The following is a 24,043-nucleotide window of genomic DNA, read 5'->3' as shown; positions in this document are numbered from 1 at the left end:
GAGCAGGACCAACTGTGAATGGTTTTGACTGTTTCTCAATTTTCTCAAACAAGGACTAAACACATGGCCACGATCTGGGACCTGAGATCCTCAACTAAGCCCTTCAAGCTCCAGCCTATGGTGAGCCTCGATGCCAAGAGCTGTGGGCCCGTGGGTCCAGTTCGCCTTTTGGAGTCCCTGTGGCCCTGGAGGGTGGCAGTGGTCCCCTCGGGGCTCCTGTGTTAGCACCAACGACCCCAGAGTCACAGGCAGGGAAAAGAGGCTCTCGAGTGCAAAGGACATCTTTTTTATTTCCAACTTTATTTCCAACTTAAAACTTCATCATAAAATTTGTCAAATGTGTCAAAACCAAAATGAACAACAAATCGTAGCTGAAATCCAGAAAGGCCACACTCTGCTGGCAGAGGCTCTCTTCTCCTTACTGGAACAAGAATGAAACGTGCTCCTTCCTGCCCCCAGCTTCCTCGGTCAAACGAGCACAGAACACACGGGAACGCTCATTCCGACGCCAGGAGAAAAGCAGAATCCAAAAACTGCCATCTTACGTCAGTGCGAAAAAACACGGACCACTCCCCCAAAACAAGGTTTCAAGAGCAAAATGACTTGGGGATCACCCTCACTGAGCCAGCCCCACACCACCCAGAGCCACACAGAAGGGACATGCACACCCACGTATCTCGGATGTAAAACGCATCCTTAAAAACCCAAACACACACATATTAAATTCCCCTATATTTAAGATACTGAGAGCAATTTAACTTTGAACACAAAAATTTCAGCGAATTTGCTACTGTTCCATTTGAGGACAATTAATAATGAGACCCTAACAACTAGAATTCAATAGCTACAGCTGCCCTACACACAGGTATTAAACTAAAGGATTTTGAACTCTTGTTCCTCGATGAAGGCCACCCTCCGTTCCCGGGAGCAGCGTCCTGCAGCTCTAGGGGATGGTACAAAATACAGTCTGACCGGCATGGCATCAGCAGTAGCAAAACCACAGTTTTATTTCAAAAAGTCAAAAAACATACAAAAATATCAGCCTGAAATGGCAGGTTTTCAAACACCAATCTGTGTAAAAATGTTTAAATAGTGATGTTACTGCAAAAATATATATTCTATTTTTTTCTATGGGCAACAGTTTATAAAGGCAAACGAACGGCTGCGATTGAGGTAGCAAAGCCAAATTCACAAACTTTGGATTAAGAAAAATAACCTTCCTATGTTTTAACAGCATCTTTATACAGCGTTAAAGGAATTCTATTGCTTTGCCATTTTTAATCGACATGTATTTTTATAAAACTTAATTTAAAATACTGCAAATGGTTTTGTTAAAAAGATACTTAGTCCTATTTCACATTCAAAATACTGTACAGAAAAATCCAAGGTCCCCATATATTACACGAGAGCTGGGTATTTACATCTTCCAATTCAGCTCTAGACGCTGAGGGCAAGCCAGAGGATCCTGACCATCTCTCCCCACCTCTCCCCGGAGAGCAGTTCATGCAGGACCGGGATCTACACTCAAATCACTTAACTAGGAAAAGGAAATGGATGAAAATCCTCTTCTCTGAATATAACAAAACACAAACATGCTTCGAGGGTCACAGTTGGTTTCATGTAAGAAATACCACTGACAAAAACCATCACAATTTGAAAAGTCCTCAAAACCCATAGACACCTGTGTTATTCTTTCCAGTGCATTTACAAGACTTTTAAGAAAGGAGCATTTCCCATTAGAAAGCCAATTCTAACACCTTCGCCTATTTCCTTCTGTTCACTGCTGTGATTTAGTAACAATAAACCTGGGGAGGTTAAAAGACCACTTGGCTCCATAGTCCCGACCGGAGCAAGAGGCGGAGGACCGGCGGAGGACCGGCGGCAGGGCGGGCGGCAGCGCGTGGCTAGTAGATGTAGGGGACGATGCGGTAGGGCACGTGGCGGCGGTACTTCTCCCAGGCCAGGCCGTACTTCCTCCGGCAGTGGCGCTCATCACGGGCCTCGCGGTGCACCAGCAGCACGGCAAAGTAGATCACGTAGAAATAGGGCAGAATGTGCTTAAAACCTGCGGAGCGCAACAGACGCGTGAGGCAGCTTCCCTGTTTGTCCCCCCAGTCTTCCCAAGTGGACCGTGGGATTGCTCCCTTTCCCCCCATGTTGGGGAAGCCCCCCACCCCCCACACGTGGCAGAAGATGGCATCTGCGTGACAGGCTCTCCAGGGCACAGGGACAGCCGCACCTTCTCACATGCCCATCCTCTCCTGGCCCTCACCGGGTCCTCACGTCAATGCTAACTTCACTCCCCTAAGTGATCAGGTGCAGCGGCTGGTGTGGGGGTGGCTTCCACCAGGGGAGCACACCCCCCGCCCCGTGACCCCCCAACTCTGCTCCTAACCCCCAACACAGCACACATGGCGCCCCTATGCAGTGCTCACCACAGGGGAGGGACCACGCCAGGGCCATGATGAGATCACCCAAGTAATTGGGGTGACGAACGAAGCCCCACCATCCAGAAACTAGAAGATTTTTTCCAGTTGAAGTATGGATGGTTTTTAGATCTAGGTGAAAATAAAAATACATTTATAATAATCTCTACACCAATAGAGACACAAAATCTTTATGTGAGGAAGATAACATAAACATAAACTGATACTTACGTGCAAGCTTTGGGTCACTGGGATTTTTCCGGAATGCATTTTTCTGAGAATTTGCACATCGGAAGATTACATATCCACAAACTGTAATTTTTTAAAACTTTCATGTTAACAATTTAGATCAATATAATCAAATATTTAAAAACATTTGTAACTTCACCTAAAAATGATTTCTTTGCTCTGAGGAAGTTTCCAAAGGATGGAATACTTTGAGAGGTTTTGAACTCAATCTCAGAATGTCAAAAGAAAATAACAATCCTGAAATTCCACCACCCACGAGGGGGATGCAAAACCAGCCCACAAAGTTACATCACCAATGAAACCAAATACAGCCCAGCCTGTAATCCCATCAAGGCTGCTGTCGGCAGATTCCAGAACACAGGGTGCATCCCCTGGAGCCCAGCACCTGCAAGCGGGAACACGGACGCCGGGGGACTCGGAATCAAAGCACAGCTCAGAGCCAGGACCAGGATGGCCTGTGTAGACACCTGCCAAGTCCAGCTGCCAGCTCTATTTCAGGCTTCAAAGGTCTAATGGGCCTTGACATATCCCAGCCTGTTCACCATGCCGTCCAGCCTCCGGCCAGCGCAGGACATCAGGAGCCCACCCAGAAACGAGGCACTCGCTGTCCTGAGCAACACCCGGCCCCAGCGAGCACGGGTCACCAAACCAGCGATGAAATGCAACCAACGCCGGGAATTTCCTCTTCGGCCACGGACACTACTTAGCGGAGTAAAACTCACTCTATTTGAAGCTCATGCTGCTGTTCCTACCCCACCTCGGGTGCGGGCCTTTACCAGACAGTGGCCTAGAGGAAGAGCCCCCCTGACGCCCGTCCACATCACCGGTAATGCTCCCTGTCTCCCGCTGAGCTGCACCCCGCCCCTCCCCACGCTTCCCCACCCACTCACACGTGACAGCAAACACCCTACCCTCCAGTGAGCCCTACACTGACTGATGTTCCCCAGAGCGAGTCTGCTCCGCCTTCACCGTGACCTTCCTTGGGCTCTAAGTCCCCGCTAGTGCGCCAGGCCTCACAGTGTGTGACAGCAGGCCGGCCTAGCACGCCAGGACCAACCTTCCTGCATTCCAAGGTACCCACCAGAAAAAGCAGGCCTGCAAAGGAAAAACCACCAGAGGACAAAGTATCCATGCTCTCTGCAGGCGCAAGAATCTTCTTTACACACATCATGAACTGCTGCCCACCTGAGCCCATCACACCCATTTAAGAGGGCGCATTGGGATGCGGAGATGTCGGAGCACAGAGACTCGGCACATGATCTTTAACCCGCACAGACTGAAATCAGTACTCACGTTTCAGAGCAATAATCAGAGAGGCCATGGGCCAGGACACTTCGTTGGGATGGTGGACGAGATAAAAGGCTTGAAAGCTATAGATGAAGGGAACCCACACTAAGTCTCCAAAAGCCAGCATGAATCCAAACCCGTCGTGGGTGATGTCCATGGTTGTCAACAATGCTTCCTGCAAGGAAAGAGCGGGAAAAGCCATTGTTAATGCCCTTTGGGGGATGAAAGTTTCTATGTTTCAGGTATACAAAGTACTGGTTCCTAGTCAAATTCATTCAGCACTAGGGGAGGGCACACCAACCAGAAGGGTTTTAAGGAGCAGGGGAGGGGGGTTCTGGTTCCAGGGCACGTGTCCCCCACCTGGTCACTCCACCATCTCCATCTCGGGTCACCCGACCCACTCACTGCACAATGTGGAAATAAAGCATCTTGGAAAGGCCGCAGGTGCTCCTGCCTCTGCCCGGAGCAGCCTCCTCGGACCTCAGCCTACGCCCCCCGCCCCCGGCCACCACCCCCAAGCTCCCACCTTCCTGCTCCCCCTCCCAGACCAGACCAGGTGCTACTCGACGCTGCACCTGCGTGCAGGCTAAAGCCGCTCTCTGCAGCAGGCCACAGGAGGACAGGCAGGGACCTCGAGTGGTCACCTTGCCCCCTAGCACACCGAGCGCCTGCTCCGCAGTGTGTGTTCCCGTTGTTTGCAGAAGCATAACATCACCAACAGCCTTTGCGTCCATTCCACGTGTGCCTGTCTACCTTGCAATCGCGCCTGGCTTTTCCTGTCCACCCTCCACACAGGCCACCTGACCTCCTCCGCGAGCGGACACGCTCTCTGTGGGCCTGGCCGGCGTGGGCCTGGTAGTGCAGGCTGGACTCCGATGGGAGACGCCAGTGGGGCCAAAACTCAGGAGCCCTTGGGATTCCCCGAAGGATCCCTATTGACAAAGGACAGGCGGCAAGTGTGCGCCCTGGGGAGGGACCGGACCGATGGCCCAGGTTAAAGAAACAAAGCAGTCACTCCAAAGACCGTTTTCCACCAGAAAGACCATGGGACACAAGGATGGGGGTCAGCCAGTTCCTGCGCATGCCAGGTGATTCCGGGACGTGCACCGCTGACCACAGGGGGGTGGGGGCGCAAGTGCCACAGGGAGCGGGCACAAGGGGACCCCAGAGTCCCGCAGAGACGCCAGGGAACCCTCGCCTGTGTTTCATCACAGTTCTCAGTTCCTTCCAGTCACCTGACCTGGTGAGGCAACCCCTGCTGGGCACCTGGCTGCAGCCAGAGGCTAAAGGCAGCCTACACAGAGGCCCGTTCCTCCAGAAGGCTGCAGTGCCCACGAGGCATGGGGACAGCCCCGCCCAACCTCATCCCTGTGTCCCATCCCAGCGCTTGACAGCAGACAGCATGTGGCCCAATGTCCAGAACCTAAGAACCCCCAGCCACGTCAATGGGACCAGCACTGAGAGTCAGAAAGCCCCAATCACTGACAAGCTACCAGAAAGCGGGTTGGAAAAAGAAGCCTCTGAGACAATGAAGCAACAAGAAGCCTCGTCCAGTTCAGGCAACTGTTCACCCGCCTCCAAGGGGCCACTCGCCACCTGACAGTGGGAGGCCAGGCTCGCCTGACCAAGGGCACTTCTAGGTTTTCTTCTACACACGTCGCCCCAGGTGGAGACGCAGACTGCAGGAGGCCACGGGAGCTCCCCGAGGCGCTGGGCCAGCAGCTGAGGCTTCATGGCCTCCAAAGGCTCTAGTGTTCCCAGAGAGAAGGCAGATCACTGGAAGACAAACAACGGGCCTGCCGAGTTGCCGTGACCATGCTCCCGGCGGCCAGCCTGGCCACCCGACCCCACGGCCCACAGGAGCCAGCCCAGACTAAAGATGCCAACAGACTGGGACGCAAACCCGCTTCAGGACAAAAGGACATCAGCTGCCCATTCTATTTTTAAAACCAAGAGAAAACTCGACTTGGGATCTGGAAACACAGGTTACAAAGACACTAGGAAACTGGTAACATAGGGGTCAAACATCAACTTCAAGGCCAATCTGTTCAGCTGAGACAAAGAGTCTTCAAGGGGCAGAAAACACTGACTGCTGCTCAGCATGAGGGAAGCCACAGGTTGGGAACCCGGCTGGACTTAAACCGGTTTCCTCCATCATGAGGACTTCTGACTTCTTATCCATCGGGCCAGAGCTAGTATTTTGCAGATTTTGAAACACAGCCATAAAACTTCCATCACCCAGTGTGGAAGAACTAACTGCCTCTTGACGATCCGAAAAGCACTATCCTAATTCAATGATAATCTATCCTCCTTCATTTGACACAGTAGTTAAGAAACTGAGAGTTACAGAGGAATCCGTCCCACTTGCAGATCTTGAATCTGTCACACCCAGGAGCAGCCAAGACACAGCGGCACCAGCACGTGCCTGCGTACCAGGCGTCAGCGCTCACCACGTCCGCTCCAGGCTCTGCGCTGGCCTGGGAGGGAGCCGAGGGCTGCGCGAGGGAGGCCGAGGCCCCGAGCGCTCAGGCAGGCCACCCACCCGACTCCCGAGGCCTCTGCTCTGAACATAATTACCTCGTTCCAGAGAGCATCCACCACGTACAAGAGCTGGAAACTGTTCACCAAAATCATCGCCAAGGACGGAGCGGCTCGACTCTGTACCTTCATTTCCGCCAAAAGCATCACCAAGTTCACAACCACCTGAAAGAAGAAGGGCAAGTACCGGCTCCGAGTGCCTCCCCAGACCACTGGCTGCCACCGGGGGAGACGGTCGCCTCACTGCCGGGAGAGCCACAGTCACCAGTGACCACACAGTGACCTGCGGGGCCGTGACGCCAACACCACACACCGAGGTGGGACTCCCCGGGCAGGACACAGGGTCACCTCCATGGTGCTCTTATCAAAAACGCATCTCCAATCAGGAGAAGATGGCGGGCCCTCTACACAGTATGTGACCGGCACGCTGCAATGGGCAAGGTCCCACCAGCCAGGGGAAAACTCCAGAAGACAAAGCCGAGTCACAACCAAATGTACTGGAGGCCTATCCGGCAAGGGTCCCAGGACAGAGAAGGCCAACAGTGGAAAAAGAAGGGAAACCCACAGGTCTGCGGATTCAGCTGAGAATATCGAACTATGGTAACCCCCAGCCCTTAAGGGTACGTGCTTGTGCCTCATGTTCACGCAGGGGACAAGCAGGGAACGGAAGGGAATCCTGACTCCATTTCTGCAACTCCCCCACAGGTCTAAAATTAGGTCAAAATTCATTTTCTTTTTGAAGAGAAGAATACATTTTTTTCTTACATGAAATTTGCCTAGACTATCACGTTCTTAAATAAATACACTGACAGGGCATCTTAACCACATGGACTCTTATTTGCAGGGGAAAAAAACTTCAAATACAGATTTATAGAAATCTGTAATTGCTCCTAAAAGCAACTATAATTATTCCTAAAAACCCACAGCTTCCTTGAAATGAACTACAGTTTTTTCTAAATGCAAGATTAATGTGTACTCCTGGACTGAAATTTAATGAGAGGAAGAGGACATACCCATCCGATCAGTCCGGGGCGCAATTCACAAAAGTATTTGAGATCAAAAGTACCAATCCGAGGATTAAGCTCACGGCCAATGAAGAAATCATAGATGGCGTTTCCTGGAAGGGAAAAGTTCTTACACAAACAGTACAGCCACTGGGAGGTGTATGGCGAGCACAGCCATCTACCCCCAGTGCCCCAGTCCAGCCGCTTGGGAGTCCAGCAGGTAGTGGGCAGGCGGGTGTGCGCACCAGTGAGGACGGGGCGTGAGGACCTGACTGGAAGCAGCAAGGCCTCGGGGGCCAGAACTCCTGAGTTTAAGGAATCAGAGCTTTTTTAAAATGTAGACTCACAATTTTCTAAAATAAGCAATTTCATATTTTAAAATGTTTGAACACTTTAGGTCAAGAGTCAACCTATTTGTGATCTCTGTGACCTGGCTTGGTCTCTTTAAGGATATTGAACTACTTGAGACCAAAGGAGAAAATCCTAACTTGTGATGCTGAGGTGACTAAAATGCTGGGGACTAGACATAAGTCACGACAGCAAAAGGTCTTAGTTGTCATCGAGTGACTGTAAAAGGAGGAGAATCGACTAGGAGCATAGGAGGAAAATACTGAATATATTTTCTCCCTTTAAATGTATTCTCCTTTCCGAATTGACTCCATGCCAATCTCCCTTCCTCCCCCTGGGGGTGCGCTGCTCACCAGAGCTGCCAGGGGCCAGGGCGGCCGGGGGGGCACCCGCAGCCCGTACGGCCAGGTAGGCGCTGAGGCCCACGGTGAAGGCGAAGGCAGCCAGCACCAGCTGCAGGAAATGGTGGTAGATGTAGAGCAGCTCCAGGCCCCAGAACACGGCTGCGCCAACGGCCACGGCGGTCAGCAGGAAAGCATAGAACCCTGCACATGGGGCAACACAGACACGTTAGCGAGGCCGGGGCTCAGCCCGAGGCAGGGAACCTCACCCAGCTTTCCACCTGCTAGAACACACTTAAGGTCTCCTTGTGCACTATCAACAGTCATTATGTGCTTTTAAGAGAAAGCTGGAAAGTGCACAGAAGAGCTGAGAAGGGGGGACTCCTGAGTGGCTCAGTTGACTGAGTGGCTACCTTCAGCTCAGGTCATGATCTCAGGATCCTGGGACCAAGCCCCCTGCTCAGCATGGAGTCTGCTTCTCCCTCTGCCTCCTGTTCCTCCCCTGCTCGCGTTTTCTCACTCTAGCTCTCTCTCAAATTCTTCTAAAAATACTAATGAAAAGGTAAAATATAAAAAAGGAGGGAAAGGGACCCAGGGGCCTCTTGGAGCAGTGCCGTGACCGGGCTAAAACAGCGGCCATGGGACGCTCATGGGGAAGAGAGGACCATGTTCCAGGCAGGAGCCCTGCGAACGCAGCCGAGGGATGTGCAGAGGCCAGTGGCCGCGGCAAAGAGAGGCTGGCTCCCGGGGCAGGAGCAGCCAGGAAGGCCACGCAGGATGGGACCTCCTGGGCCAGGCAGTAACCCCAGAAGATAAAGTACACAGACTAGGGTGATCGCTTCACTCAGTGGTAAGTACTAGCAGGAAAAGCAAACTGGGTGGCGGCAGGAGCACCCGAGGGGCCGTCCCCGCACATGGCACATGGAGCCCACGGGTCAGCGCGAGTCCCGGGGCAGCCAGCAACATGGACACATGCAGGCGTGCAGCACCTACGGGCTCTGAGCAAGCATCAGATCTGAGTGTTAAAAAAATAAAATCAGGAGCACCCAGATGGCTCAGTGGGTTAAGCCTCTGCCTTCAGCTCAGGTCATGATCCCAGGATCCCGGGATTGAGCCCCGCATCAAGCTCTCTGCTCAGCGTGGAGCCTGCTTCCTCCTCTCTCTCTGCCTGCCTCTCTGCCTACTTGTGATCTCTGTCTGTCAAATAAATAAATAAAATCTTAGAAAAACAAATAACCATTCAATCTGTACTTGAGTCTTCTTCCATCAGTAAGAGGCATTCCTTCCACAACCTGAAAAGAAAAAAAGTTTTTTTAATTTGAAGCTTTAAAAAGCACAACACTCTCCCAACATCTAAATCCTAAATTTCACCACCTTTCAGCAGCATAGACGGTGACAGGTGGCAGACATATCAGTGGCACGTCATGTGGGGAACCCTGCGGGGCTGGGTGACACAGACATCTTGGGGAAGCTGCTCGGCCAGGGCTGCTGGACCCCGGCCCCCAGCCCGCGAGCACTGGCTATCCATGCTCTTGGAAGGCAGAGGCCACAGCTGCAGGGACACAGCACAGGCCGATCGTCCTATGGCTGAGGTTCTTGTCTGCCGCCGCCCACTCCAAGCCTGGCTACCCTGCCCCCCTGCCCCGCGCCACATGCAGGCTCATCCCACAGACTTACGTGGTCTTGGTCCACACACATGCACACATGCACACACACACACACATCCACTTGGTCGTTCCATGAACCCTCCATGACCAAGAGCTAGGGAGCACCCCGCACATGCACTCAGGAAACATACACCTCGCTCGGGTTGAGTTTAAATAATGTCCGCCGGCCCGACGGCAGCCACATCCTACTCCTCAAAATGACTACTCAGCAATGCTGCCTCGTGTAGGAGACACCAACATAGTGTCAGTCTGGGGCTGGACTCCTCCTCCCTCTCATTGGCTAGGACAGGGGACCCAGGCCTGGGGGCCACCTCGGTGGCAGTGGAATCCCACTGCGGATTTCCAGAGCCTCCTGTAGGGTCCTTATCTAATAACCACCACGTGCGGCTCTAGCCTGTGAACGCCCAAGAACAGAAACATACGTGCAGATCTATCAAATCTGTAACCGCGGAAACTGCTTTTCTTATTCAACATTACCTAGTTTGAAGGTGGCTTACCTCAGCTAATCTGAATGTGTGTCTGCACTGTAGAGCTTTACCCTAAAGATGCCTGAGGTGGGGGGGAGGGGAACCACAGCAGTGTGCCGTCCCAGCGGGAACTTACCTTCCCGATCGGCAGGAGGTAGAACAGAGCCTGAAGAAAAAACCAGAGCAGATAGACCCCGAACACTCTGGTTTCCCACAGATCAGACAAAGCTGGCAACGGAGGTGGGAAATTCAGAAGACGGGGCTCCTTCTGTTTGCACATGAGCAGCAACAGGAAGAGGAAGGCGGGCAAGCCGAGCATGATGAGAAACGCACCTGCAAACACCAGGGACCATTTGAGGTTCCAATTTCAGTCCAGTCGATCCACTGCTTTCACTTTTCCAAGGCAGAACCAAAGGCCAGCTAAGCGTCTGACCCTGCTAAGGTACCATCAGCAACGCCTCACCCCTACGGCGCCTGGGGGCAAGCGCCCGCAGGCACAGAGACCAGCGGGGACAACAGTCCCCCTCACAGACCAGGCTTCATGGCATTTCAAGTCCTGCCACATGGGAGGAGACAGGGCGAGATGCCAGCAACCCAGCCATTGGAACATCTAAAATTCATGAACCTCCTCATAGAAAAGCCAGCAAATATCCTGTCCCCAAGCTTCCAGAACTGGGCCAGTGCCCCATGCACAGAGCACATGCAAACACGGTGATGGGGACACTGTCACTCGAAGCCCAGCCAGCCTGGTTACAGCTACGATCCTCCCAGCCACGAAGCCAGGCAGGACTCTGAACCGGTGGGCCCCGAGTGGTTTCCTTTATATGAAATGGCATCATTTTCAAATTACAACCCGCTTCAGAACACTGAGTGCTCAAACACCTGAGACCCTGGGTGCTCGTGGCCCTGCCGGGCGGCTCAGGCAGCCACCCCTGCCACGGCCACCGCTGCACTTGGCCTCCGTTGTCCTCCACCTAACCTTCCCACACCAGCCTTCCCTTTACCTGCTGAATTTCTTTGTTCAAAACCACAAGCAGGTTGCCTGAAACTTTAAATACAGCCACATGGGCACCCTCTCCACTCTAGGACAATCATCAAAATGCTCCCACTGCAGCCCTTTGCACCTGCTATGCCTTCTGCCTGGAGGGCTCCTCCCCAGGCTCCCATGGGGCTCACACTTCTGCAGAGGGAGGCCCTCCCTCCCCCGCACCGCCCCACAGAGCTCACTGCCACTGCCACCGCCTCAGCCACCGTCACCACCCACCCCGTGCTAAGCCAGAGCAGCGGCCTACCAGGGACTCCACCGAACTCCAGGGCCTTGGTCTGCGTGGCTGGCTCTTCAGAGGTTTTCCATAATGTAGATCCTTCTGTTGCAACAATGTTTTCTTCCTTAGAATCTATGTCTTTTAATTTGATCTCTTCTCTTCTTGGCCGAAGGCTATACTGTGTAGATATGTAACGACTTTCTTCCGACAAATGGAATTTTTCCTAATTAGAAAATAAAAAATAGGAAATGTTTACAGTCAATAATTATCATTAATGTTACCCCATTAACTGACTCAGCATCTTAATATAGCCACTCATTAACAAGAAGAAATCTGTTAAATGACATTCAGTCCTAATTTAAGGACAGAATTTTAGAAGAGATTGTAAGATTATGGTATACAGTGTGACTCTCGAGAGAAAGTCACATTTACGAAGAGGTCAAGTGCCAGAGATGAGAAGGACGCCCCGTACCTCAGTGTTTCTGGGGGGCAGGCCATCCCTCTCTGTGCGCTCAGGCTCCCCGTTGTATCTGCTGAGGCTGTTCCCAAACGGCTTCTAAGGTGACACAAACCATTATAAACATAAGAATCGTGCTGTATTAAAGAGACCATTGTGACAAAAACTTGTTACTATGAAATCAAACAATAAAATAAACCAAAGATTCTCACAGCTTCAATTCTAAAAGATTTCAACATACTTTTGTTAAAAAGGAAAAGGAATAAAATTGATGAGAATTTCCCAGTCAGAAAGGATTGGGATTTTACAGTATAGCTCTCTATGTGAGATCTTTCATCTTTTAAACATAGACTGTTACAATGTCATTGTTCAATGGCAGACACTCTAATATTCACTATGAGTTAGAGAAAGTAAAAACTGGTCAATCAGTTCCCTGAGTGCTTGGGGGGGGGCGCTACACACACATTCACTGCCTCCAAATAGCCACCAAGGGGAAACTAAGACACGGTGGGTATTCCGGGAGGGTCACCAGCAACCTGCAGACCGCCCCCCGCTGCCTGGTTTCTACAGAGCCCCAAGCTCCCACTGCCTGTGTCCCTCTCCTCAAACCTGCCTCCCCTTTAGGCAGCGGAGGGAACGCGTCACCGGACCAAACTGGGGAAGTGGTCCAGGGCTCTGCTGGCAAGGAGCACAGCCAGTCTGTGGCTCTTGGGTCACCGGGACTGTAAGAAAGTCACACTGTAAACACGAACGGGCACTAATACTAAAAATGGAAAAGTGACAGAAAGGAGTCCGCAGCATCTGTTCCTTAACATGTGTCCCCTGACGGGCCCTGAGAGCCGTTAACCAACAGAATATTCAAGCTCCCCAGTAATCCTCAAAGGCAAGGGAAAGGGGTGAGCTGACAGTATATGGCAATCAAACTGACCAAAAAAATTACTACTAGAATTCTCCGGATGAGAAAATGGGCATTCACACACTGTGGATGTTGGCAGAAACCTTGAGGCAATTCAGCCACATGCATCAAAGCCTCAGATCCGCTCTACCATCTGACCTGGAATTCCACACCTAAGCACCGACATTCAGGAAACATCAGATGCTGTATAAGAGTATTTGTTTACAACAGTGAAAATTCCAAGGAAAAGCGAAATGCCGATCATCAATAAGGGAGCTGATGCTAACAATCACATCACAACCGTATGACTCACGGACAGCCAAACGACTCTATAAAGCAAACGATGTAAGAAAATATAACTCAGATTATTCCTAATGTTTTAAAATTTTAAAATCTGACTATAAGATTGCATATCTAAATCCAGTTTTTTAGGATTATTAAAAATCTGTGTGCATTTTACCCAGGAAAGAGATAATATTAAGTGAAGAGAATAAAAGATCATCTTTATTCAGTTCTTTTCCTTCAAAATCATTTCCATTTGGCCTACCATCTGAGACATCCTTGTGCGCGGGCCTGTAGCTCCTGCACACGACCTTTCCGAGCTTCAGCTCAGAAAGCAATTCCGTTAAAATTATGATGCCAAGTAATGATGCCAAGACCAAGGATATGTTTTTGGAAAACACAGTTTCCTTATTTTACACAACAGCTTTTTAAGTTCAACCTACAATCTACATCTACGCCAAAATTAAACTCTGCTTTTTTTAAAGTCCCAATACTACACCGCACTCCTGTAACGGAGCGCTCTCTCGCACTGGTGTTCACAAGTATTGTACTTCCCGTTCTTCCCGCGGGTCACACACTCTTCCATGGTCATCACCTTAGATGCCACGTGTCCCTGCCCCGTCGGCACGACTCACTGCGGCCTGAGTAAGCACACACACGAGGGGGAAGACGGTTTGGGACCGAACCCCGGACATGGGTACAGGCCTCCCGCGGACCCGACTACACGCACCAGCACCAGCGGAGTCAGCTTCACTTCCAAGACTTCCTTCCTCATCTCCTTTATGTCAGCCTGGTGTGAAGCAGAGGCGGATCGACGGGAACTCCTCAGTGGTCGACCAGGGGATCGGGAGCGCGACCTTGACCTACTCCCTCGGCGTCTGGAGGGAGAACTGGACGTTGAGCCACTTTTCCTTTGTCTAAAGGAAGTTAAAGGCTAGAGAGGGACAAGAAGGCACAGAGCTTTAGCACAAGACAGACCTGAAGGAGAAGAGGGTGCAAAGTGTGCCCAGTACCCATCAACTCCACGATCACCCCGGGGCCTCAGGGCAGCCAAGAGCCCGCTGGACCAGGCCAGCCAGACACTGCCATAGTGGCCCACCTCCCACGGGACACGCAAGGCCTTTTTAAGAAGGTCCTGCGCGGAATGGATGTGTCCAAGCCAACTACCTGTGCGCTCTGCCGACGGCACCTCCAAGAGCAGTGGCCCCTGACACCGAGTCAAACTGAGACGAGGGGACAAGTGAACCGCACCCAGCAACACGAACCCTAGCCCCCCAGGGGCACTCGCAATAGCCACCCGGGAGGATCTGGAAAGCAGGGGCACGGCTGGTCGACTCAGCAACACCTCCTTCTGCCCCCTTCTCTCCCACCTGATTCTGTGTGGCCCAGCAGCTAGGAATGGCTTTACTGTTCGTAAATGATGCCAAACAAAAACAGAAGAAACGTGAACCTTCGTGACCCGTGGGAAATACTTTAAATTCTCACTGCCGTGCCCATTAATAGTTTCATCGGAAAACAGCCACATCCCCTCACGTCCCGACCACCTGAGCTGCTCTCGCACTGCAGAAACCGTATGGACCGTAACGCCTAAAATCATCACTTCTGGCTTTTGGTTCAAAAGTTTTGCCAACCCCGGGCCAGAATACTCAGACTGTGGTTCAGAGGCTGTGGGTTCAAGAACTGTTTCTCACATCTACAACCAAAAACGAAATTGAGACTAGACGTGTAGAAATCTTCACAGCATTTCAACAATGTGATTTTACACCTGTCGGATCTAACGCTGCAAAGTCAGGGCTTTTACCGCACATCTGTCTTCCAAGTGTCCGGCAAGTCACTTCTATGGTATTTCACGTAAGCACTTCTAGACCACAGAGCAGATCATTTAAAGCCTGGCCCCCAACCAGAGAGGCTGAGAAGCCCTGGGCCAGACCTAAATCTAATTACTGTCACTCTCCTGATGAAATCCTCGGTGCTCACGATGAAGCCCACATCTCTCCGGTTTTGCTCCCGTTAATCCTGGGCTGGCCCTCGCCCCCTGCACACTTGGCCGCCTGTGTCCGCACCCACCTCCCACCCCCCGGCCAAGCTGTGAGTTCTCCCTATTTGGCCTCAGCACCCCCAGTGTTCTCTGCAAGCCCTCCCTGAGACCCCACGCACACCAGCACCACCCACCAAACTTCCCTCACCAAAGGCATGACACGATCACAGAAGCGGGAGCTTCTGGGATAGGATACCACGCCGCACTTGTGTCTCCCCCACCCGAAGCCCAAGTGTGGCCCTGCACCTCCACCTGGAGCCAGGCCTGACCTCTGTACGGCTAAAAACGCACCACCAGTCACCTCCCCGTCTAGAAACAGACTCTGGCAAAGCAACGGAAGCACTTACCTTGATATCATTCTCCTTCAGCTCAAGTTCAGTGCCGTCTTTGTACCTGACGGTGTACAGCTGGGACTGGCTGTCATGGCTCAGAATTTCAACTTCATAGTAAAGCGAACTCCCAGGCCACCGACCTCTCACCACCTCGCCATCAGCAAATTTCCTACTTGGCATTTTGAAAAATCAGCCTGAATGGTTTAAAAAAAAAAAAACAAGGCGTCACTACATCCACACTCGCATGTGTCTTTCTTCCACAGACTGAACACTAAAATATGTCTTTCCAAAGTGTTTAACTGGCAGACATTTTAGGACCAGAAGAGGCTCCTAGAGCGGCAGGGAGAGGAGGATGTCTGAGCCCTTACTCCAAAGGGGAGAACAAAGTACCAAGGACATGAGAACAGGCGGCACGAAATGGCCGAGTGGGGACGCATGAGGCTGTTGTTTCCGCCTCACCTGGAGTCACTTTACACGGGGCGCTCTTGCCGCCGCGGCACCTGCCGGCAACACGAACATGCAGCCGGACAGAAAGGCACCAAGCGGTTTGCACTCTGCAAAATGCTATCACCCGAGTGACCGACTTCTTGCTACTCAACAAGGCACGTCACAAAGGACGCATTTCCTGATTTATAAATCCGCACACAGGTCACCCTGCCGAGCCCTGTGACTCTTCATCTCTGGGTTGTGAGTTCAAGCCCCACATTGGGCACAGGGCTTACTTTAAATAGATAGATAAATAAATTTGTATATAGTCTTACAAAGGCTTTAAAACCTTATTTAATTTCGGGGGCGCTTGGGTGGCTCAGTCGGTGAAACATCTGCCTTCAACTCAGGTAATGACCCCAGGGTCCTGGGATCGAGCCCCACACTGGAATTCCTGCTCAGTGGGGAGTCTGGTTCTCACTCCCTCTGCTACTCTCCCTGTTTGTGTTCGCTCTCTCTCACACACAAATAAAATCTTAAAAAAAAAAAAAAAAAAGCATTTCATTTTTAACACATTACCTCTATTAAAAACAATAAATTCTAAGGAACCATCCATCTGGGAAAATCAAGGAGGTATAACTAACATTACTATAAGCCACCAACAAGGAAAAAATTATCCCAAACCCATAACGAAGAGCAAATGTGGGGTGCTTTCATAAAGTTTTCAAGTCTTCCAGCTAAAATCCCAAACACACTCCAGCAGATCTGCCGACCACACACGGGTGGGCGCACACACTCGCAGCCAGCATCCACCTTCAGTTCCCACGTTCCTTTCCACATGGCCCCAGAGCCGCGTTTCAACAGCACTCCAAGAAACCAGACGCAGCCAGCGGGGAGGACCGCTTAAGGGAGGCCTGCTGGCCACCCTTCCTCAATTATCAAGGGGGGCTGGGTGCTGGGTGCTTCCAGCTCTCGGGCAGCACGCCTTCCCCGTCAACTGAGCAGCAGAGTCCCGCTGCCCTGGGACAAAACAGTGCCACCCCACCTGCACAGCAGCTCAGCAGGCTGGGGGCCTCTTCTAAGGAGGAAAATGCTCCCCCTCTCCTCCTTTGGCCAGCTGGCCAGCCCCCGCTCGCTGGTCCCGCCCCGAAGCCTGCAGCTCCGCAGACCACGGTCAAGACCCGATTGCACCAGGCCGCATGGGCCCGCCAGCAGCTCCCCGGAGTTAGGAAAGGGCGAAGCGGCGTTACCCCACCCCTCCAGCGGGAAACCTTTCATAAGCACGTTTCCTCACTGTTAATTGCCTGAGAAAATACTTCACAAACTTCACTTGTTTGTGATAGCAGCCAGACTGTGGGAGAGGAAAGCAAACCCAGCCACTTATCCAGTGATTAGAGGGTGTCAGTCCAGCACATGCGAGAGAAGAGGGTGCTCTGGGCCGGCGCCTGCCTGAGATAGCATCGCGGGCTAATGAGGGGGTGTGGGCATGGACCGGGGGGGAAAGGAGCCAGAAGCTTCAGTGCTGAAGTCAGAGCCGGCTGAGGTGGCATCTCAGGGGCACTTGGCAAGCAGGGGGCAGTGGACACCTTGGGCTATAGAGGAGGGGGACAAAAAGGAAGGTGACAACAGCAAACCTTGCCTGTTTCAACATTCAGGTGCGAGTGCCTCTCGATACTAAGAAAGAGGAAGGAAATGTGCACTTCTTCTCTCTTCTCTTGTGCCCCTCCACCTCCCCAGACCCCCTAAAATCAAACCACTGTTACTGGTACTAATGCCCAGAGGCTGGTCAGCCGGGGTTGGGAGAAGACAACTGTATCTTTGTCCACAAAGACGCCATTCCAGTTTGAAACAACTCTCCAGAGACTTAAAAAGCCTCTGGAGCAGACACTGTACCTTTCTGAACATTTATTTATTGCCTATCTGTTAGCCAGTTAAATATTTTGGGTCACACAAATTAAGATAGTTATGGATATCTGTTAGGTTGCTAAGCTTAATTTAAAAAAAAAAAAAAAGAACAAAAAACTAAGACTTGGAACTCACAGCGATGTTTTCACTGGTGGCCGAGGAAGCCAGCCCTCTCCTTAGGAGACCTCTGTGGTGTCAACAAATGTTCCAGAAAATGAAACCACAACACCGTGCACACCTCCACTTTGCCCAAGCTCCTCCCACCCTGGTGACAGCCCCGCCACCTTGCAACAGATTCCTCTGCAGGGTGAGTCCGCCAAGATGGGACACCCCAGCCTCACTGCCACCATGCACGAGGTCCAGACCCACCGGGAAAGGCTTCATTCAGAAGGGACATTTCAGCCCAGTGGAAAGGAAAAGCTTGTTTACTGAGAGGCTTTTCGCTGTGAAGCCACACGCTTACTAACTTTCCTGTCAGTTAGCGCTACAATCCTCACACATTTGAGCTGCAACTTGTTACTATTTATCATGCCCACAGTCCTCTGCCCATGGAGACCAAAGTGTTACAAGGGTGTCTGGTTCTCTTTCCCTCACTCCCAAACCAGTCCAAATCCGGCTGAGAAAGGGAAGCTCAAAGGAAGTCTGACGGCTTCCGTTGCACACCGGCTTCCCTTGCACACCGAGGCCCAGGGTCCAAGGCCAGCCAGGCAAATGCCTGCCCCTGCCCCCGCCCCCGCCCCCTGCCGGGGCTGTAGGACACCTAGGAGACACCACCGCCCAGGCCTGCCCACCGCCCAGGCCTGCCTGAGCAGACGGCGCGACCCCCCTAAGCAATCTGAACACGCCAAGGTAAGGTCCATTCCCTCTTACCCCTTCTCCCCTGACAGCTCTCGGGCGGCCGATGCTCTGTCCATACCTGCCCTCTCTGGCCCTGCGACAACAGTCTCTGCCAAAGCTACTGCCACGGAGGTCGGGCACCCGCACACGCGTGCACGCGGCGCGGGGTTGACGCCGCAGGTGCAGCAGGTGAGCGCCGACGCGGTGCGGGGGCGGGGGGGGGGGTGTCCGGAACGCCCCGGCCGGAGCGCCAGACCAGGCCCCTCCGCGCTTAGGTCTCAGAAATGTCGCTTGAGGCCGCGGGCCGGTGTCACAGGGACTTTTTTAAAAAGCCTTAAAACGGTGAAAACACAAGATCGAACGCGCACAGCCCGCTTCACGATCCGCTTTCAGAGCGTGGGAGTCCGAGAGCCGGTGACAGCGAAGGCAGACGGCAGCCGCGCCCTGTCCCCGTCCACCCATCCCTCGTCCCCGCAACCCCCCAGGTCCCCGTCCCGCCCGCCGGGCTCCCTATCCCCATCAGCGCATCCCTAGTCCCCCCCCGTCCCCCGCGTCTCCGCCCCCGTCAGTGCATCCCCCGTCTCCGCGCCTTCCCCCCAGCCCCCGTCCTGCCCGCACGGTTCCCTTGTCCCCACGTGTCCCCCGTCCCCATCGGCGCATCCCCTGTCCCCACGTCCCCCGTCCCAGTCAGCGCATCCCTCGTCCCCGCGCCGCTCCGAGTACCCGTCCCGACCGCCGGGCTCCCCCGTCTCCCCCGTCCTCGTCAACACATCCCCCATCCCAGCGCCGCCCCAGTCCCCCGTCCCGCCGCAGGGCTCCCCCATCCCCCGAGTCCCCGTCCCCGTCAGCGTACCCCTCGTCATCCCCCCCAAGCCCCCAGTCCCCGTCAGCGCATCCCCCGTCCCCATGACCCCCATCCCGAGTCCCGAGTCCCGCCCGCCCGGGTTCCCCCGTCCCCCCAGTCTCCCATCCCCGTCAGCGCGTCCCCGTCCCCGCCGTGGCCGCACCCAGGGGCCCCAGGCCCACCACCGCCGCCCTCCCGGCCGACACCGCCGCGGCGCGCCCAAAATGGAGGGAGGCGCCCGCGATTTCCACCTCCGCTCCACTTCCGCCGCGGCCCGGCCGACCCCCTGCAGGGGAAGCCGGGGCCGCGCATACCCTGCCCCCCGCACCTGGAGGCCGCGCCGCGCTGGGCGGCGGGCACGGGGACGCTCACCTGCGCCGGGCTCCGGCGGGACGTGAGCGGCTCCGGGACAGTAGCCCAGCAGCACCCGGCGTCGGCTCCGCGCGCACGACGCCGCCCGTCGCGCCCGCGCCCGCGCCCGCGCCCCCTCCCTCGAGCGCGCGCCGCACCGCGCCGCGCCCCCGCCCCGCCCCCCAGCGAGGCCACCCCGGTCTCCCATTGGCCCCTCGGCCTTTTGAATCGTCCCCGGCGCCACCGATTGGTCGTGCGCGTGGCGCGTCCGCCCCGCCCGGCCTGCCGGCGGAGAAGGGGAGGAGGCGGGGCGCGGAGCTGGGCGGAGCCGGACGGTCCGCCCCGCGCCCGCCTTATCGCCACCGCCCAGACTCCGCGCCCCCGCCCCGCCCCCGCGCTGCCACCCGGGTCGGCGAGGCGCTGCGCACTTCGGGCTGCGGGCCTGCCTGGCCAAAGAGATAATAAGAAGCTGCAAAGAAAACAATCAATCCGCGCGGTGACCAGTCCAGACCAACTGTCCGGGGCCGCAGGTGCTTCCTGCGAAGACGCTGGCAGAGCTAGGCCAACCGTGCTGAGGGTCTGCGGCCGCCCCGCGGGCTGCGCCCCACTAGGCGCTGGGCTCCTTTGTCCTGAGGGCGGCGGGACCTGGCCTGGGCCGCGGGCCGGCGGGCGGGGGGTGCAGCGACCGGAGCGGGGGACAGCGGTGGCGCGGGGGCCGGGGCGCCCGGGGGCCGGGGGTCCTGGCCAGAGGTGCCAGAAAGTACACAGTAATGTGCGCGCTGGGGTCAGAAAACTCTTGCCCTAAGCGCTGGCTACCACCCGCATCCCACAAGTCTGGTGTTAACTCGCCTGGAAGTGCCTGTTGTAACGTTAACTCCGAATCTAGTGCGGATCCTAAACCTTTATTTTCTCCAAATTATCATTATTCGTTAGTTGGTTTCCTTCCTTTGAGGTTGAGAGTTTAAAGAAGTCCACTGAAGTTCCCCGTTTTGGCGGTGTGGTCTCCAAGTATTTGTTAACCCAATACTAGGCTAGCCTAATTTAACTAGGTTAATTTAAGTGAATTTCAATTTTGGAAACACTGTTGCTTAAATTATAGTAATAAACAGGCTTTTGCATTGAAAATGCAGCTTTGGTCTCAGGAGTTCTCATTTTCTCACATTTATAAACTACAAGACACTCAAGTATACTACGTTTAAAAAGAAAGAAAGAAAAGAAAAGTTAATACATTGAGCTTCCTCAGACACTCACATCCAGTGCAAAAGTTTTCATCAGAGCCTTTCCAGAAAACAAGTTCTGATATCCAGTTGTCTTCATGGTCATGAAATTTTCATGGAGACTTGAGCTCGAGATATCCACACTGCACTCCAAAGTCAGGAAACCTGATTTTTGGTAAAGCTGTAGACCCGCATTGTCCAGCGTTTAAGAGAAGGTAACACTGACCCTGTCTCATTTTTTGCAGCAGAAATGAAAGTGCTATCCCATGTATAAGGGGCCCTAAGGCAGTCACTGTTCCCAATGGTTACGCAGCACTGTGCTGTTGGTTCTCGTCTGTCCTTCCTAGGACCAGGATTTCAGAGCACTTCCCTTGAGAAACATATTTGCATTTCCTGGATCAGTTCCGTCTGTGAAATAAAAGATTCTCTTAAAAAAACACACACACTTTGCTTTCTAAAAAGTGAGGTTTACAAAACCTCATGACAAAATGAAGTTAAAAGATTGTAAATCACTAAAATGAGCTGAGTTAACATTCTACCTTATAAATGACCAAAAACATTTTTCAAAACAACTGATTTTGACATTGGAGAAAGTAAGCAATACTTACTGTTTATTTCTAGTTAGTAGACAGAAGAACGTTGTGAAAAACCAGATTGATACCTAGGTTAGTTTCTCAATAAAGGAAGGGTTGGTATGTTCCTCTCAGGTTTCCTCTAGAGACTACTAAAAGTGTGTATACTGGGGAGTGGAGAGTTTCTAGGGTTAGTTCTCAGAGAGATGCTTGTCAACCACAATTAGCCAGTTGTGGATTTTCAGAAAATACCAAGTCAGAGTCACAGAGCCATGTCTTGGCACTGCTGTCGTTAATACAGCTGTGAGTGGCACAGTGCCCTCCCCCACTGGCAAGGAAAATGAGGCAGTGGGGAAGAAAAGCTCATGGCCTGGGCCACTGCCATAGCCAGAGACCACACCGGGGCCAGGAAACCTTGCATGGGAAACAGGAGCCTCAGGTGGTGTGATCCCCCATGGGGGGTCTTTGCTTCTGCTTCCCAGAGGGTATGGGCTAGGAGGACTGATACAGTCCTTTTGAAAAAGGGGTCGGGGCACAATTTCATGTGGCATGAGGAAATCCAGTTAGACTACTTGGGCACCGTTTTGTTAGTTTTGTTTAAAGATGTTTTTAATTTATTTGAGAATGAGAGAAGGTGCATACAGGAGGAAGGGGAGGCAGAGGGAGAGGGAGAAGCAGACTCCCCACTGAGCAGGGAGCCTGGGATCACCATCTGAGCTCAAGGTAGACACTCAACCGATGGAGCCACTCAGGCGCCCTGGTCCTGTTTTATAAGGAAAAAGCTGTTGGACACTGGAGGTGCAGAAAGCCTTTCATGGCATGGACGTACCCCAGGGGCCATCTGATAGCACACTTCTACCATGGTATTCGATCTGAATCATTCCTATTCACAGAAACAGAGTTCGTGGTTACCACCATGGAGTAATTAAGTCATCTCAATAACAATGACCTTTTCATCTTTATTTGAAACACTTAACGCTTAAACCATTTGTAGCACTCCTCTGCTTCTTTTTTCTTACTGTTTCACTATCAGAAGGGGCAGCGTTGAAGGCATGGACCCAAGTACCCTGCTCTCCTCAGCTTCATTGGAAGAACTGAAACGAAGGACTATCTTAAGCAATTCAGTATGAATATGTGATTTTTTTCTGCCCCAGTATTCAAGCTACACACTACCGAGAGCTGTTGGATCCGTACTCAAGCCAACTCTGTACAAATTTCAAATACATCTATGTCCATGATGCTCTAAAAACATAGAATCACAAGTACCTGTCACTTATGGAGGGGTGTGTTCTGAATAAAATGATTCACCAGACTCCTGTGCTCCAAGTAGGTGTTAGGTTGTGCAACCAATGAGGAGGCTCTTACTTCAAATAAAGTGAAGAAATGTGCAGATTATGCAAATTTTATTTTGCATAATTATTTTATACAAATTAAAATTATGTTAAAAATGTTAGGCTCCATCTCAAATATTTTATATCGTCACCCTCAAACATGTTTTTCGCAGATCTGATTGCACCAGATATCGTAGGACACGAAGATTACCGCGATCTAAAAGTGAGTCTTCGAAGATGGGTGCTGGGAAGGCAGACAGATGAGCAGTCCTTCAGAGCCCAGACTTGGGGCATCAGAATTAAGAATCCTGGAGGAGGGGTACCTGGGGGAACAAACACTTGATTTTGGCTCAAGTCATGGTCTCTTTGTCCATGGTATTTGTCCTTTTGTGACTGGTTTGTCCCACTCAGCACGATGTCCTTGCGGTTCATCCATGGAGTAGCAGGTGTCAGAATTTGCTTCCAGTTAAAGACAGAGCGATATGCCCTTTCTCATCTCCCGTAAATAAAGCTGCAGTGAATCCAGATGCAGAAGTCAGGCTGCTCTTCGTGGGATGTATACACCCAGAAGAGGAATTGCTGGATCATAAGGTAATTTTACAAGCTGCTGACCACAGCGGCTATGCCCATTTTTATATTTCCACCAACAGTGCCCTGAGTTTCCAATGTCTCCGCAGCCTCACCAACACTTGCTCTTTTCTGGTTTTTGCTTTTATTATTATTATTTTTTTAAGTACATTCTGATGGGGGAAAACTGATCCTACCAATGTGCTCATAAAAAATTTTTTGTTATTTTAAAATAATTTTATTATATCATACACGCTTAGTCAACCCCACAGGGCACCCTGCAAATTCTGACTTAGATTAAGCATGATTGCTCAAAGACACTCAGTGGTATTTGTGCCATGAATTTTTGGGTTTTTTGGTTTTTGTTTTTGGGGTTTTTTTGCACAGCACAAGATGG

The 24,043-nt window shown here is 52.4% G+C and overlaps 1 protein-coding gene across 2 annotated transcripts; it reads right to left on the bottom strand.

The window, feature by feature from the left end:
• Nucleotides 1-281: 281 nt before the first annotated feature.
• On the bottom strand, nucleotides 282-20,064 carry LBR (lamin B receptor). 2 transcript variants are annotated; one of them, XM_044267420.1, is made up of 14 exons: nucleotides 19,981-20,064; nucleotides 15,612-15,790; nucleotides 13,957-14,160; nucleotides 12,065-12,148; nucleotides 11,620-11,815; nucleotides 10,464-10,660; nucleotides 9,431-9,485; nucleotides 8,206-8,397; nucleotides 7,514-7,617; nucleotides 6,540-6,665; nucleotides 3,969-4,137; nucleotides 2,658-2,738; nucleotides 2,436-2,558; nucleotides 282-2,065 (listed from the first exon to the last, which is right to left on the bottom strand). In XM_044267420.1, exons 2-14 carry the CDS (start codon nucleotides 15,774-15,776, stop codon nucleotides 1,905-1,907), a joined length of 1,857 nt encoding a protein of 618 aa, XP_044123355.1. In that variant the 5' UTR covers nucleotides 15,777-15,790; nucleotides 19,981-20,064; the 3' UTR covers nucleotides 282-1,904. The 2 variants fall into 2 exon arrangements, with proteins under 2 accessions (XP_044123355.1, XP_044123356.1); XM_044267421.1 differs by lacking the exon at nucleotides 19,981-20,064 and adding an exon at nucleotides 18,844-18,859.
• Nucleotides 20,065-24,043: the final 3,979 nt, after the last annotated feature.

The sequence above is a fragment of the Neovison vison genome, chromosome 10 (genome assembly GCF_020171115.1).
Source record: "Neovison vison isolate M4711 chromosome 10, ASM_NN_V1, whole genome shotgun sequence".
Classification (NCBI taxonomy): Eukaryota; Metazoa; Chordata; class Mammalia; order Carnivora; family Mustelidae; genus Neogale; species Neogale vison.
This window is presented reverse-complemented; position numbering and strand designations above follow the sequence as displayed.